Source organism: Leptodactylus fuscus, chromosome 5 (assembly GCF_031893055.1).
Source record: "Leptodactylus fuscus isolate aLepFus1 chromosome 5, aLepFus1.hap2, whole genome shotgun sequence".
Classification (NCBI taxonomy): domain Eukaryota; kingdom Metazoa; phylum Chordata; class Amphibia; order Anura; family Leptodactylidae; genus Leptodactylus; species Leptodactylus fuscus.
The window spans coordinates 2,844,782-2,861,822 of NC_134269.1; the positions used below are offsets into that span (position 1 = coordinate 2,844,782).

The 17,041-nt window shown below is 45.4% G+C and overlaps 1 protein-coding gene across 1 annotated transcript in view; it reads left to right on the forward strand.

Annotated features, from left to right (window-relative positions):
- The first annotated feature begins 4,075 nt into the window (after positions 1 to 4,075).
- The window catches only part of LOC142204278 (uncharacterized), a 44,974-nt gene continuing 32,008 nt past the window's right edge, over positions 4,076 to 17,041 (forward strand). The window contains exons 1-6 of the mRNA XM_075275587.1: positions 4,076 to 4,229; positions 7,998 to 8,301; positions 9,368 to 9,409; positions 11,369 to 11,662; positions 11,933 to 12,241; positions 14,583 to 14,909. Coding sequence (XP_075131688.1) covers positions 8,025 to 8,301; positions 9,368 to 9,409; positions 11,369 to 11,662; positions 11,933 to 12,241; positions 14,583 to 14,909 — 1,249 coding nt within the window. The 5' untranslated portion in view covers positions 4,076 to 4,229; positions 7,998 to 8,024. The remainder of the gene's footprint in view (positions 4,230 to 7,997; positions 8,302 to 9,367; positions 9,410 to 11,368; positions 11,663 to 11,932; positions 12,242 to 14,582; positions 14,910 to 17,041) is intronic.

Genomic DNA, 17,041 nt, shown 5'->3' on the forward strand with positions numbered 1-17,041 from the left:
GGAGGAGGTGACAGCCAGCAAGATCCTAAGACGGAGGAACGGGCTGCGACCCGATCCCTCGGCCGCACTTTCCGCACTGTCCTAGCACTGTCCTAACACTACCCATCCGCAACAGTGCATCAACGACATATATCTCGGGTTTTGCTTAAATTTCGCGTGAACCTGATCTGTGGGCTCCCAAGTGCGGCCCTCCGGGCCATAACGTGCCCAGTCTATCAGGTAAAACAATCTGTTCCGAAGTTTCTTGGCTTCCATTATTTCTCTCACCTCTAAGCAGTGGCGTAACTACCACCATAGCAGCGGTAGCAGCTGCCACAGGGCCCGGGACATTAGGGGCCCGGTGACAGCTGCTACCGCTGCTATCATTATTCTCGGAGGTCTTTTCGGACCCCCGAGTATAATGATCGGGGCCCCCTGTTGGTGGAATACTTTCCACCAACAGGGGGCCCCGAAGCTGCAGCAACGGCTGAGACACAGGAGCTGCAGCTCTGGCTCCTGTCAGCGCTTCAGGACGTTCCCCCTCTCTCCCCCCTCCCTTTCTCTGCTGTCCTCTGCCCACCAATGAGAGGAGGAGGCGGGGCTTATCCCTGCCGAGCTCCTGCCGTCCTGCACTGGAGGAAGAAAGGAAGAAGGAAAGTGAAACTAAAGCTACACAGGTACGTACTGGGGTTACTTATTAATGTCAGGCATATGGGGTGATTACTTGTGTTTTAATAACTCCATGTGCCTCATATTAATAGCAGTTAACCCCATCATCTCCCTCACATTAACCCCTGTGTGCCTCACCATAAGAGTTACTGATATGTGAGACATATGGGGGTAATAATAATGAAGATACTTTATTATTACCTCCATGTCTCTCACATATCAGTAACTCTTATGGTGAGGCACACAGGGGTTAATGTGAGGGAGATGATGGGGTTAACTGCTATTAATATTAGGCACACGGAGTTACTAAATTGTAATGCACATGACCAGATTTTTTATCCACAATTTGTCCTGGTATAGCGGTCAGTGGGTGACGTGACAGTATTTAGTCCTGTAGGGGCCACTAAGGGACATAATACTGTGTGCAGTGGCCACTATTGGGTATAATACTGTGTGCAGGGGCCACTATGGGAGATAATAGTGTGTGCAGGGGCCACTATGGGACATAATACTGTGTGCAGGGGCCACTAAGGGACATAATACTGTGTGCAGGGGCCACTAAGGGACATAATACTGTGTACAGGAGCCACTATGGAACATAATAGAGCGCGCAGGAATGCGTAGGAGGGACTCGGTCGAGATCTTCGGTGTCGGGGGGGCCCCATGTCAAAAGTTCGCCACGGGGCCCCGCCATTCCTAGTTACGCCACTGCCTCTAAGTCATCCTGAGGGGACTCAGACTCCTCAGGAAGATGCCTAGAACATTGCGTCAGGACTAGAGGTTTAAGAAGAGAAATATGGAAGGTGTTGTTGATCCACCAGGTAGTTGCAATTTAAATGTCTCCTGATTCACCTGGGACAGGATTTTGAATGGGCCCACAAACCATGGAGAAAACCGCAGAGATGGGACTCGGAGATGGAGATGGTGGGAAGAGAGCTAGACACAATCCCCCCGGGGACAATTGCATCCCTGGCCTATGTCTGATGTCAGCTGTCACTTTCATCCTGCCTTTGGCCTGACTCCTGTCTTTGCGCCTGATCCCAAACCTCCCGTCACAGAAAAAGAGGAACCTGAGTCTTCCCAGGTGGCACCTGACTTAGATTCATCAGATTGACCACTACATGCTTCCTGGAGGGAATGACAAGCATGGCCTCAGACTCATCTTTAATATAAGCCAACATGGCCTGAGTCTCGGGAAGGGAGAGAGGGTAAACCCTGCCCTGAGGTGGCATTGCCCCTGGTAACAGGTCTATAGTGCAATTGCATGGCCTGTGCTCTGGCAGAGTCTCAGCAGCTTTCCTAGAAAAGATGCCTGAAAACTCTGCATACTGAGGAGGCAAACACTCCACTTCTGGAGGTCTCATTGGAGAGGTAGCTGGTGGTATGGGTACCTTACATCTCTCCTGGCACTCTGGACTTCATCTAATGATCTCCTGCTGCCCCCAGTCTATGACCGGGAAGTGCCAATGCGACCACAGGAGACCTAACAACACTGCTTCTGCTAAGCCCTCCATAATGTAAAAGGAGAGCTGCTTAGTGTGCAGTACCCCACTCCACAGAAACTCCGGTGGTGTCTCAAACCGGATCTGCAACCGGAGCTGGGAACTGTCAAGTACTGTAATGTCAATGGGGTCTCAAGAGCTCTCTTGGGAATGCCACTATCCTGGGCCCCAGGCCCCAGAGTCTACAAATGCTCCTGGAGGGCTCCTGGAAACCAGATACGAGCAAAGGATTTTAGTGTGCCAAATAGCCCCCCCCCCCTCGACGGACACTTGGAAAGCTTGCCTCTCGGTGGGACTCGACCATTGAGGGGCAATATGTCCTGGCCTGTTTCAGCAGTAACAGACCACCTCCCTTGTTTTCCTTCTCCTGCTGCCACCAGAAGAGGAAGCCCGGGAGGTGTATATGGGCTCCATGGACCCTGCAACCGATGGGGCAATGGATGATTCAAAGACCCCCGCTCCACTCTCCTATTGGAAAGTCTGCCACTGAGCTCTGGCCTTGCAGCAACCGCAAGAGCTGAGAGGCGTAAGTGGACAAGGGCACAGGGCCATGAAACACCAGGCGTAGTGCTTTAAACAGTGAAGCTAGCGTAGCCAACTCCGCCGCTCCATGTTCTTTTAAGGGGATGACCCAAGCCAATGTTCTTCCAGTGAGCAAGGAAACAACAAAGGCCATCTTAGATTTCTCATCTGGGAAGAGACTGGGACAGGCCTCTATGTAGGTGGTACACTGATGGATGAATCCCCGACAACCCCGCGGCTCACCCACGTACTTCTCCAGGGGCAAAAGAGGACACGGTGACGCCGCAGGGGCTGGCAGACTACCAACCAACTGAAACATAGCCTGAACTAAGCCCTGAGCCAGAGTGGAAAGGTCTGTGGGGGCAGCCGAGGGGGAGATTACTGCGACCGACTCTCCACCGTGCTCGGGTACAGAGCAGCCACTAAACAAACCAGAATCTGGCTACACGCCTATGCTAGACTGAGTGCCCTCAGTTACTTCACTGAGCAGCACCTGACAGCAGCTACCTGCTATAGCTTATTAGCCAGGTATACCTGCAGATAAAGGGTTAGGTTAAATTGAGGAAGGGAGATCTCTGTGTTAAGCCCCAACCCTTCTCCTGTGTAAGTGAATCCATGCAGGCGCACTCAGACATGGATCCAGTATGTGGTGCTATTTTGGTTCTGACTTTTGAATTAGTAGAGCTCACAAACTTCATTATAGTCAATGGTAGATATGCCCCGCCTCTGCTCATGCTAAGCCCAGCCCCCTCCCCTGTTTTAATGAGCCCATAATGGTGGACTTAGTTGGTCTTGCAGATATTTCTATAGGGATGGGACTAAATAGCCTTCTCCATAATGACTTAGACATGGACCCAGTAGGTGGCGCTGTCTTAGTTCCAGGCATGTAAGTCCTTCATCTTAGTACAGTTCATAGACTCCATTATAGTCAATGCTAGTTAAGCCCCGCCCTTTTCCCCTTTTTCAGTGACTCCATGCTGGTGCCCTTGGTTGGTCTTGCAGATGTATCTATGGGGTTGTGACTACATCCCTTCTCCATAAGGACCTGGCCATGGTCCCAGTAGATGGCACTGTCTTGTCTCACACCTACACAATCTTTACCTTGTGTGTTATCACAGAGAGAGGTCCAAGTCAAAAAAAGTAAAAAGTCATCCCTGACCTGGCTGACGTGACATGGACACGGGTGACCTGAGATCTTCTGACATCAGGAGGTCCCTACTATGTCTGGTATCTAATCTCTGCTGTATCTAAGCTGGGGATTTATTTATATAAATTTGTTTATTTTTATTTTGTAAAAACTGCTATGTCAAATTCAACTCTACAAATAAATGTGACTTCTCCTTTAAGATCTAGAACTCAGTAAGTGTCGCCTCCCAGGGGGTGGAACGTCTGGGCAGTGTTCACACCAGGAAGTGGAAGACAAGCATGTCAGAGAATGTGCAGGAGATCCAGTGGCGGCTCCGTCAGTGATCTGTCCTGGAGATCCCTCCTGATCAGTGATCGACACCAGGACAAGAGGATGTAATAAGAGGGCGGCGTGTAGTGTATAATACAGAGGTAAAGAAGGAAAGGCCTGAGCTGCAGCGACCACCGGGGGCAGCGACAACTTCTGGGAGAGAATTCTAATAAGTTACAAAGTAACAAAACTTTAGTGAAGTTCTACAGAGCGAATATCTCTATATACAGTATCTCTATGTATGTTTATGTATCTCTATGTATCTCTGTGTATCTCTGTGTATCCCGAAAGATACTTGTTACATTCTTTATACATTGTTTCTCTCTATCAAAGCCTGACTGCACTCACTGTATATAGAGGTCTCATGTCCTGACTGCACTCACTGTATATAGGGGTCTCACGTCCTGACCGCACTCACTGTATATAGAGGTCTCATGTCCTGACTGCACTCACTGTATATAGGGGTCTCACGTCCTGACCCCACTCACTGTATATAGAGGTCTCACGTCCTGACCGCACTCACTGTATATAGAGGTCTCATGTCCTGACCGCACTCACTGTATATAGAGGTCTCATGTCCTGTCCGCACTCACTGTATATAGAGGTCTCATGTCCTGACCGCACTCACTGTATATAGAGGTCTCATGTCCTGTCCGCACTCACTGTATATAGAGGTCTCATGTCCTGACCGCACTCACTGTATATAGAGGTCTCATGTCCTGACCGCACTCACTGTATATAAAGGTCTCATGTCCTGACCACACTCACTGTACAGTCCTATGAAAAAGTTTGGGCACCCCTATTAACCTTAATCATTTTTAGTTCTAAATATTTTGGTGTTTATAACAGCCATTTCAGTTTGATATATCTAATAACTGATGGACACAGTAATATTTCAGGATTGAAATGAGGTTTATTGTACTAACAGAAAATGTGCAATATGCATTAAACCAAAATTTGACCGGTGCAAAAGTATGGGCACCTCAACAGAAAAGTGACATTAATATTTAGTAGATCCTCCTTTTGCAAAGATAACAGCCTCTAGTCGCTTCCTGTAGCTTTTAATCAGTTCCTGGATAAAGGTATTTTGGACAAACAATTCAAGTTCAGTTAAGTTAGATGGTCGCCGAGCATGGACAGCCCGCTTCAAATCATCCCACAGATGTTCAATGATATTCAGGTCTGGGGACTGGGATGGCCATTCCAGAACATTGTAATTGTTCCTCTGCATGAATGCCTGAGGATTTGGAGCGGTGTTTTGGATCATTGTCTTGCTGAAATATCCATCCCCGGCGTAACTTCAACTTCGTCACTGATTCTTGAACATTATTCTCAAGAATCTGCTGATACTGAGTGGAATCCATGCGACCCTCAACTTTAACAAGATTCCCGATGCCGGCATTGGCCACACAGCCCCAAAGCATGATGGAACCTCCACCAAATTTTACAGTGGGTAGCATGTGTTTTTCTTGGAATGCTGTTTCTTTTTGGACGCCATGCATAACGCCTTTTTTTTATAACCAAACAACTCAATTTTTGTTTCCAAAATGAAGCTGCCTTGTCCAAATGTGCTTTTTCATACCTCAGGCAACTCTATTTGTGGCGTACGTGCAGAAACGGCTTCTTTCTCATCACTCTCCCATACAGCTTCTATTTGTGCAAAGTGCGCTGTATAGTTGACCGATGCACAGTGACACCATCTGCAGCAAGATGATGCTGCAGCTCTTTGGAGGTGTCTGTGGATTGTCCTTGACTCTTCTCACCATTCTTCTTCTCTGCCTTTCTGATATTTTTCTTGGCCTGCCACTTCTGGGCTTAACAAGAACTGTCCCTGTGGTCTTCCATTTCCTTACTATGTTCCTCACAGTGGAAACTGACAGGTTAAATCTCTGAGACAGCTTTTTGTATCCTTCCCCTGAACAACTATGTTGAACAATCTTTGTTTTCAGATCATTTGAGAGTTGTTTTGAGTAGCCCATGATGCCACTCTTCAGAGGAGATTCAAATAGGAGATCAACTTGCAATTGGCCACCTTAAATACCTTTTCTTATGATTGGATACATCTGGCTATGAAGTTCAAAGCTCACTGAGGTTACAAAACCAATTTTGTGCTTCAGTAAGTCAGTAAAAAGTAGTTAGGGGAATTCAAATCAATAAAATGATAAGGGTGCCCATACTTTTGCACCGGTCAAATTTTGGTTTAATGCATATTGCACATTTTCTGTTAGTACAATAAACCTCATTTCAATCCTGAAATATTACTGTGTCCATCAGTTATTAGATATATCAAACTGAAATGGCTGTTGCAAACACCAAAATATTTAGAACAAAAAATGATTAAGATTAATAGGGGTGCCCAAACTTTTTCATAGGACTGTATATAGAGCACTGATGTCCTGACTGCACTCACTGTATATAGAGGTCTCACGTCCTGACCGCACTCACTGTATATAGAGGTCTCATGTCCTGACCGCACTCACTGTATATAGAGGTCTCATGTCCTGACCGCACTCACTGTATATAGAGGTCTCATGTCCTGACCGCACTCACTGTATATAAAGGTCTCATGTCCTGACCGCACTCACTGTATATAGAGCACTGATGTCCTGACCGCACTCACTGTATATAGAGGTCTCACGTCCTGACCGCACTCACTGTATATAGAGGTCTCACGTCCTGACCGCACTCACTGTATATAGAGGTCTCACGTCCTGACCGCACTCACTGTATATAGAGGTCTCACGTCCTGACCGCACTCACTGTATATAGAGGTCTCACGTCATGACCGCACTCACTGTATATAGAGGTCTCACGTCCTGACCGCACTCACTGTATATAGAGGTCTCATGTCCTGACCGCACTCACTGTATATAGAGGTCTCATGTCCTGACCGCACTCACTGTATATAGAGGTCTCAAGTCCTGACCGCACTCACTGTATATAGAGATCTCATGTCCTGACCGCACTCACTGTATATAGAGATGTCATCTCCTGACCGCACTCACTGTATATAGAGATCTCATGTCCTGACCGCACTCACTGTATATAGAGGTCTCATGTCCTGACCGCACTCACTGTATATAGAGGTCTCATGTCCTGACCGCACTCACTGTATATAGAGGTCTCATGTCCTGACCGCACTCACTGTATATAGAGGTCTCATGTCCTGACCGCACTCACTGTATATAGAGGTCTCATGTCCTGACCGCACTCACTGTATATAGAGGTGTCATGTCCTGACCGCACTCACTGTATATAGAGGTCTCATGTCCTGACCGCACTCACTGTATATAGAGGTCTCATGTCCTCACTGTATATAGAGGTCTCATGTCCTGACTGCACTCACTGTATATAGAGGTCTCATGTCTTCACTGTATATAGAGGTCTCATGTCCTCACTGTATATAGAGGTCTCATGTCCTCACTGTATATAGAGGTCTCATGTCCTCACTGTATATAGAGGTCTCATGTCCTCACTGTATATAGAGGGTCTTTTAACGTCATAAGTCCATACAGTGCATATGAAAGGGTCGGAGCAACAATGATTTTGCTACTGAGAGAAAAACATGTGATTTATACTAAAATAAGTGCGCTGATTCCAAATATGAACTTGGAATTTGGCTGACACCTCTGGACTTTAAGTTATACATGTAAAGCTTATTCAGTTATAATATTGATGCATTATATGTCAGATATATTCCTGGGCAGCCTGAAGAAGGAGCCGTCGTGTGCTGTGAAATCTACAAATGGAATGTATGGTTAGCCAATGCAGGTATCGGATATGCGTGACTTCTGCCCTCTTCACACACTAGTATCCCATATCACACGACTTCTTCTGGCTAACACGATGCTATGCTCTTCTTCCCTAAGTGATATCCGACCCGCACCGAACTAAAGATGGGGCTGACATTGCAGAACGTCCTGGTGAGGGCTCTGAAGAAGCTGACGGAACTCGGTTTCCAGAGATTTATAGAGAAACTGAGTGTCTGGAAAGTGAGAGAAGAATATAAGAGTATTCCTAAAGAGGAGCTGAAGGGGAAAGATCCAGAAGAAGTTGTCAGCCTGATCAATGAATATTATAAGTATGTCTATGGGGCGGAGGTGACCCTGGATGTCCTGGAGGACATAAAGGAGATAAAAGTCCGTGAGGAACTCCAGCGTGACCTGCAGGAAGGTAAGAAGTGATAATCTGATACTAAACAAAATCCTCACATCTAGATCCAGAAGTAGGGTTGAGCAGATCTTGAGATTTTAGGGTCGATTTTTAAAATCCGATTTCCGATCATTTTCCAGCCGATCCTGATTATGAAGTTTGATTGATCGCCAATCGGGATCTGATCTTTCCTGATCCCGATCGCTCAACCCTAATTGTATATTATATATACAGTAAGGTTGAGCCAATCGTGAGATTTCAAAATCCGATTTTCAATGATTTTCCAGATCATTTTCCAGCCAATCCCGATCGTGAAATTTACTTGATCACCGATAGGGATCCGATCTTTGCCAATCCCGATCGCTCAACCCTACCCAGAAATCTACCATATCTTCCTGATCTGAGGTCATGCCGGGAATGACGCCATCCTCCCAGTTTGTGACTTTGGATATAAACTGCAGCGAAAAAAGTTCCCCGTGAAATTTAATGCAAAATTTGTCAAAAAATTGTCTCGCTGGATTCAACCAAAATCTTCCAAAAGTTTTGGGCTCAATTAGAGCTCAGATTTCTGGGGGTTTGTTTCTCACAGTCGCTGTTGTGTACTGGTGTCTCTTCAGTGGTTTATGGAAACCCTCACCTGTCCTGGCCAACCTCACAGCATCAGGCTGATCCTCTGCCAGCCTCACCTGGATGACATGGCCGCCTCTGGGGTATGCTGAGGTCAGCGATTGGGCCTCGGTGGTCAGATGGGGCGCATTAACATCATGACGCTTGTTGAAGTCAATAGACATGTAATACCGTCACTCACCACTATAGGGACCCCACTAGTGAATATTTGTTGTATTTCCTGGGTGTGATTTATTTAGTTGTGGGGTGCTATGCATGGGCCACTGAATGTGGTCATAGATAGGCTCGGACTGGGGGCAAAACAACACAGTCTCATTATACTTGGGGTTCCCAGTGGTTGGATCCCTCCGAATTGCATCTTATCCCACATTCATGTACAAGGTTCCTAATATATTAGTCTGATACCTAAATCCATATTCTGGTGGACTAACATGTGACTTTCATTGTTATATTTTGGCAGTGGATGTTGCTGGACATGGACTCGGAACGGTGATGTTCACAGGTAGGAGGATCATAGTCACATAAATGTCCAGGTTTAGGGCTAAAGGTGAAAGGTAGGTCTGGGTCATGCTCTAAATACTTGAGGATGTCGATTCTGATTCTTACCTAATGGTGACCAGGAACTATTGGAAAATGGGTGGGCTTACTCTTCACTATTACATATAAGGGGCAGCGGTCGAGTGGTATCTGTTCTGACAATCTACTAGTCACAGATTTCATCAGGACCGGAACAGAATTCTACCAAGTGATTGCCATGTATTATAATAACTACAATAATCCATTCTTGTTGACCCAGCTGACCCAAGAGTGAGGCCACAAATTCATTTTTTGTGGTGTGATATGTGGACATGGCAGTGATTTCTACTGGAGGGAGGATGAGCTAAGACTGGTGTTCAATAAGCCAACTTTAATAAAGTCCCCGACTACTGTGTGCCAGAACTCAAACAGATTTCAGATATAACTCCTATCAGCTATCTGGCATGAGTTATAGTAACTCTGATGGAGCGGAGTGTCCCAACCCCAGCCCAATAACAATAGGAAAGCCACTGAATGTTTCATGAAAGTTTTTGGAAAGTCATGAGCTAGTTCCTCATGAAGAAGGTGGCCATGCTATTGTGTCCTTCTAGACTTTCTCGGGTGATGGTCAACTTTACAGTGCATGAAATACATTGTTAAAGGGAGTCTATCCCCAGATATATCCCCCAAACCTGTAAATAGATAGGTTAGGGTCACCTGAATCAATCAGTGTCTTCCTCTCGTGAATCTGTGGCTCCCTTGCCAAAATATCCCAATTTTTGTCAATATGCAACTGAGCTCTTTGAAGGTTTTGTCACTTACTGCTTGGAGAAATGGTAACTTGGTCCAAAGAGCAAACCTATCTATCTGTAGGGCTGGATTAATATTCTGGATTATGGTGACCCTAACCTATCTATCTACAGGGCTGGGTTGATATTATGGGTTCTGGTGTCACATTCCCATTAACTACATTTCCTCTGTAGATAGTGAAATGGTGTCTGGGGCCATTCAGTTTATCACTAATATTATTATTATTATTATTATTATTATTATTATTATTATTATTATTATTATTATATTTTATTTCTAGAGCGCCAACATATTCCGCAGCGCTGTACAATTTGTAGGGTTCAAATACAGACAGAAGGTACATTACAAAGAAAATCATTTCACACAATGGGACTGAGGGCCCTGCTCACAAGAGCTTACAATCTATGAGGTAGAGGGGGCGACACAAGAGGTAGCAGGGGCGGCATTGCTTATACAGTGTTCAGACACTTCTGTAATAGAGGTGACTGTCATTACACAAACATAAAACTGTATGAGCCATCACCAGTCGTGTCCTGTAACATGTGGATGGAGCTTGGACAGATAAAGTTATCCTGAGTTGACATCATATCATGTGGTGAAATGTGGGAGCGGGGACAGAGGAGGGTTAGATTTTGGAGATTCTAATTACGGTATGGAAGGGATTATATTAGGAATTGTGATCGGCTTGTCTGATAAGATGCGTCTTTAGTTTGCGTTTAAAGCTGTAGAAATTGGGAGTTAATGTGATTGTCCGGGGTAGAGCATTCCAGAGAAGTGGTGCAGCTCGGGAGAAGTCTTGTATACGAGCGGGGGAGGTTCTGATAATAGAGGATGGAAGTGTTAGGTCATTGAGTGAACGGAGAGAGCCTAGGAGTTATAGTAAGGCCTGAGACTACAATGGATATATCAGGGACAGATCTATTAGATGGTGGAAACAGTAGTAGTTCAGTCTTAGAGCGAGGACATGATATTAGAGACAGCAGAGAGACACCACTACTCTAGCTGTATAGGTGGATCCTCCCTAGAAGTACACTTTACATGTAGGGCTCTAAATTTCCCATATGTCAGATGTTCCTGGATGTAATGACAATATGCTGATATGTCTTACTCTCATGAGTCTTCCTTCCCTCTACAGACAGGGTAACCTTTATAGAAAATCACCGGTCTGAGCTTGTTTGTAAGATAACAGAAGTAGATCCAGTTCTACGAGATCTCTGGGACCAAGATCTACTGAGGGAGGAACAGTACAAAGATGTGATGGACAAGAGAAGATCCTCGGAGAAAATGAGAGAGCTGTGTGATGTTATCAGACACTGGGAGGATACTGGAAAGTATACGGCTTATAGGAGTCTCAAACAACACCATGAAGAAGTCATCAAAGACCTTGAAGCAGAAGAAAGGAAGAGCAGAAACCCTCCATACGTCTGGTGTGAGTCTACAACATTAACATTAACTGAACCATCAGTAAAGCACAAGAGAGGACCATTTCAGGGATTATGGGATATAATATTGACTTCCCCTTCTTATCTATGTGTCTCGATGAGCCTGGCTAGTATAGCACCCTTGTTAGTGTCACTATACACCATCCCCTGCTCTACGGTATCACCACCTTTTTCCACTTTTCGGGGATCATTACTTTTCGTTTTCCACCCTAATAAGGTTTAGCCAGTCTTTTACCACATTTCTCTTTTCCCTTTAGGTAGAGATCACTTTGTGAACAGACACCAATATCACCTGATTCACAACATTAGGGAGGTGAATGCAGTTATTGATGATCTCCGATCCAACCACCTCCTGACTGCAGAACAATGTGAAGTTTTACGAGTGATGACCAGACCTAAAAACAAGATGAGATACCTATGGGATATTTTCCGTCATCAGTCTGACACAATGAAGGATCAATTCTACATTTCTCTCTGGAGATACAACTACACGGTCATCAATAACCTGGAAAGACCATCTAAGGAACCGAGACATGAAAGCCCTTTACCTGACTCCACACCATATGGTAAAAAGCAAGAATGGGTCTATATATCCATAACTCACTGTCTAATATTATGTATGTCCTTCACACTCCAGCAGAGACTACTTAAGACCTACCTGCATGTCACTTATTCCATTTGCGTCCTTTAACCTCTGCTATTTGCCATCTTTCTTCCATGGGCTTGCTCTACGTTGTGCAGCCATAATGGCATACAACAACTTCCATCAGTTTCTCTTACCTCAGGCACTCTCACTGGCCTCTTCTTTCAGTCCGGCCACTGATGCTGGACCCAAAATGCCCCTGATGTCACCTGGACCCAGCTTCTGTAGACTTTATGTTTAGGCCTTGTCTACTAGACCACAACTCAAGCTTGAGGCCTAGAAAGGAGCAAGGAAGTACATGGCACTTATATCATAAAGCTCTCTGCTCTCTGAGGATAGGAAAACCTGATGTAGCTGTTAAGCTGAGATCACACAGGGTATTTTGGTCAGGATTTTGAGACAGACTTTGCCTCAAAATTCTGACCAAAAAACCCATCTCCCATTGAAATCAATGGGAGCCGGTCAGTTCTTTTTTCCGGGAGCCGTTTGTTCCGGCTCCCCGAAAAAAGAAGCGACATGCTCATTCTTCAGGCGGATGCCACGGTCGGACGTCTGCCTGAAGACACCTCTCTCCCAACTAGGCTCATTCATTTGGGCCTAATCCAGGAGTGGAGTGCCGTGACCCGTTTCTTAAACTGAAATCTGATGCAGCCTCCGCGTCAAATTCCATTCCAAAATACCCCGTCAGAATCTAGTCTTAGGAGGTGTTGAGAGCTATAGTTATGTGAGGGTGAACACTTAGGATGAATAGACTCCAGATGACCAGAAAAATCAACAACAGAGATGATTGTCTGATCTGGCAACAAGCACAATCAACTCCCACACTTTCCTTGTCCAACATCCAGGCACAGAGGGCGCCACTGCATGGCAGGCAGAGGGAGGACAAATATAGCCAGGTGACCAATGGTGTGACCCTCAACCCCCCCCCCCCCCCATCAAGAAAGTAGTAGGTGCCTCTTCTAAAGCAAATACATTTTTAGTTAATAATTAGGATTGAGCGAAAAGATCGGATCCTGATCGGCGGTCAAGCAAATTTCACGATCGGGATGGGCTGGAAAATGATCTGAAATCAGAATTTGAAATTTCATGATTGGCTCAGCCTTAAAAGTGACTTTTCCCATAGAGAATAGGGTTGAGCGATCGTGTTCGTAAAAGATCAGATTCCGATCTGCAATTGAGAAAATTTCACAATCGCGATTGAAATTCCGAACACGATCTTTTTAGGTGGGATCAAGATCGGTGATTATTTCCCACAATGCTTTGCTACTGGCCAAGCATTGTGGGAAAAGCTAACAATGTTAGCCTTCACACTGAGTATACGCTCCACTCGTTCTGTGAAGGCTTCACTGCGGTTCCATAGGAATGAATGGAAGCAGCCGACACACAGCCTTAACCCCCTACGTGCCGGCTGCGTCCATTCATACTAATGGGAGACTAGCTACTAACTACTTACCTGCAGAGATGGCTGGTCCGGTGCCCGGTGTTCTCGTTCTTCGCCTCTCTGCCCCTGCCTCCCAGGTTAGTATTTAAAGAACTAGGAAGAAGGCAGGGCTTGTGGCTTAGGAGAGTGTGGGCGGGTACAGGGTCCAGTACCCGCCCACACTCTCCTAACCTGGGAGGCAGGGGGCAGCAAGGCGTAAAAGAACGAGAACACCGGGCACCGGACCAGCCATCTCTGCAGGTAAGTGGACACCAGGGGGGACTGAGGAGCCAGAGGATTAAAAAAAAAAATCCTCTGGCTACTTAGTGATTAAAAAAAATCACTAAACGGCGTGGATTCTAACAATTAAAGCATTCAATTGTTAGATTCCATGTTGTAAAGTGAATAGGATTGTTTTCAAAATCCAATCTCCGATTAGTAAAAAAAAATCCCATTGACTTGCATTGGGATCGGAATTGGGATCGAGATCGGGTTCAAATGAAAAATGATCGGAAATCGGATTTCAAAATCGATCCTGAAAAGTCAAGATCGGCTCAACCCTAATAGAGAAGCATTGACTAGGGATCTGGAAAGATTGGATCCCGATCGGCGATTGAGCAAATTTCACAATCGGGATCGGCTGGAAAATGATCAGAAATTGGATTTTAAAATTGATCCTGAAATCTCAAGATCGGCTCAACCCCAGTGATGATTAATAAAATGATATCTCTGCAGGATACAGAAATACAATGTGAATCCAGGCACAGAGAAGAAAAGGAATAAATTCTGCAATGTAAGTGAACAAGAATAATCCCATCTAATAATATAATCCTTATTTTCTTAGTACAACAAAGAATACCTCCACATGAGGAACCAGCCAGCCCTGATATAAAGATGGCGCTGATGTTCCATGAGGTCCTGGTGAGGGCTCTGAAGAAGCTGGAAAATTCAAGTTTCCAGAGGTTCCTAGAGGAACTGAGTGTCTGGGCTGTCAGAAAACAATATAGAAATATTCCTGAAGATGATCTGATGGAGAAAGATCCAGAACACGTCACTGGACTGATTATTGAATACTATGGGTGTGCCTATGGGGCGAAGGTGACCCTGGCTGTTCTAGAGAACATAAAGGAGAAGAAAGTCCGAGAGGAACTCCAGGAGGATCTGATTGGAGGTAAGAAGTGAGAATCTGCGTCTGAGCCGTATATTATGGCTAGTTATTATAATTCTGATCATATAGATCCATAGGTCTAACATCTCCTCTTCTACATGCAGAGTAACATCAGGTCATTATAAGATAAGATAATCCTTTAATGGTCCCACCATAGGGAAATTCAATGTGTCCAGAATCCAACTATGCTATTACAACCCTGGGATCATGATCAGCATTGAGGTCTACTGTGTAGCCATGTAAGGTCAGCTGACTGAGCAGGTGCAGACAATGAAGGGAGGAGTCCTGGATAAAGTGTCCTAAGTATCTGATATAATGGAAGTGTCATTTTTTGCAAGAGATGTAACAAAATACCCAGGGCTGGCTGTAGGTCTTTGTCGGGGCCTTAGGTGACAGAGTCTCAGTGGACCTCCGGTCAGTCATGGTAAAGGCACAATGAGGTAAACCCAGTTAGAGCGGACATTCATACAGGACATCACATCTACTTGTTCTGCTCAGAATTTGTTGGAGGTGAATGCCAATGGAGGGTGCGCCTTACTCATATAGTACTGTAAGCACTGGTCGGATGTATACAGCCATACAATTACCATACATATAGAACACTTTGTATACAAATCTTTAATTAGTGAACCAATTCATTACCCGAATATTCCAAAATCATGAAACTGAATACATTGTGATTCGTCTTGGTCAAACTAAATTGGCTGTCGTAGCATTGTGCTGTGAAAGTACAGAGATGACACCTAATATCACCTGACAGACCTCAGCCAATGGTCAGTGGTAGGTGGACATCTTACAGTGCTGATATCATCATTCATAGTTACATAGTAGATGAGGTTGGATGAAGACATCAATCCATCTAGTCCAACCTATAACCCTACAGTGTTGATCCAGGGGAAGGGAAAAAAACAAACAAACCATGAGGTTCATGCCAATTGCTCCATTTCAGAAGAATAAATTCCTTCCTGACTCCAATCTGTAATATATAAGATACTATTGGAAGGAACACAAGTAGGGTTGAGCGATCGTGTTCGGAAAAGATCGGATTCCGATCGGCGATCGAGAGAATTTCACGATCGCCATCGGAATTCCGAACACGATCTTTTTATGTGGGATTGAGATACGCTGTATACTCAGTGTGAAGGCTCCACTGCAGTTCCATAGGAATGAGTGGAAGCAGCCGGCACACAGCCCAAACCCCCTGTGTGCCGGCTGCCTCCATTCATTCGAATGGAGGGCTAAACTAAACATCTCTAGCAGCTACTTACCTCTAGAGATGGCTGCTCCGGTTCCCTCCTTCTTCTTGCCTCGCTGCCCCGCCTTCAAGGTTAGTGTTTAAAGCGCTAGGTAGGCGGGGCTTGTGGCTTAGGAGAGTGTGGGCGGGTACAGGGCGGGGAGACGTGACGTCTCCCCTCCCAGTACCCGCCCACACTCTCCTAACCTGGCAGGGAGGGGGCAGCGAAGAGAGAAGAGAAGTGTGGAGCGGCAGCGAGGACAAGAAGAAGGAGAAGCAGCGGAGCAGCCATCTCTGCAGGTAAGTGGACACCAGGGGGGACTAAGTAGCCAGAGGATTAAAAAAGAATCCTGTGGATACTTTAGTGATTCACTACACAGCTTGGATTCTAACAATTAAAGCGTTCAATTGTTAGATTCCATGCTGTATAGTGAATAGGATTGCTTTTAAAATCCGATATCTGATTAATTAAAAAATCCCATTGACTTGCTTTGAGATCGGAATTGGGATCGAGATCGGGTTCGAATGAAAAATGATCGGAAATCGGATTTTAAAATCGACCCTGAAAAGTCAAGATCGGCTCAACCCTAAACACAAGACGTCTCAGTGATGGTGGAAATAGGACATAGACATTTTACTCATCAGTGCATGGTCCAAGGAAATGACTCCATTTACTTCTGGAAAACAAAAGCAGAAACCGTTTTGATTTTCTGCCTGAAGACACCTCCCTCCCGACTAGGCTCATTCATTTGGGCCTAATCCAGAGTGGAGTGCCGCAACCCGTTTCTTGGACTGAAATCTGAGGCAGCCTCCGCGTCAAATTCCATTCCAAAATACCCCGTCTGAACCTAGTCTTAGGAGGTGTTGGCAGCTATGCTTATGTGAGGCTGCACACTTAGGA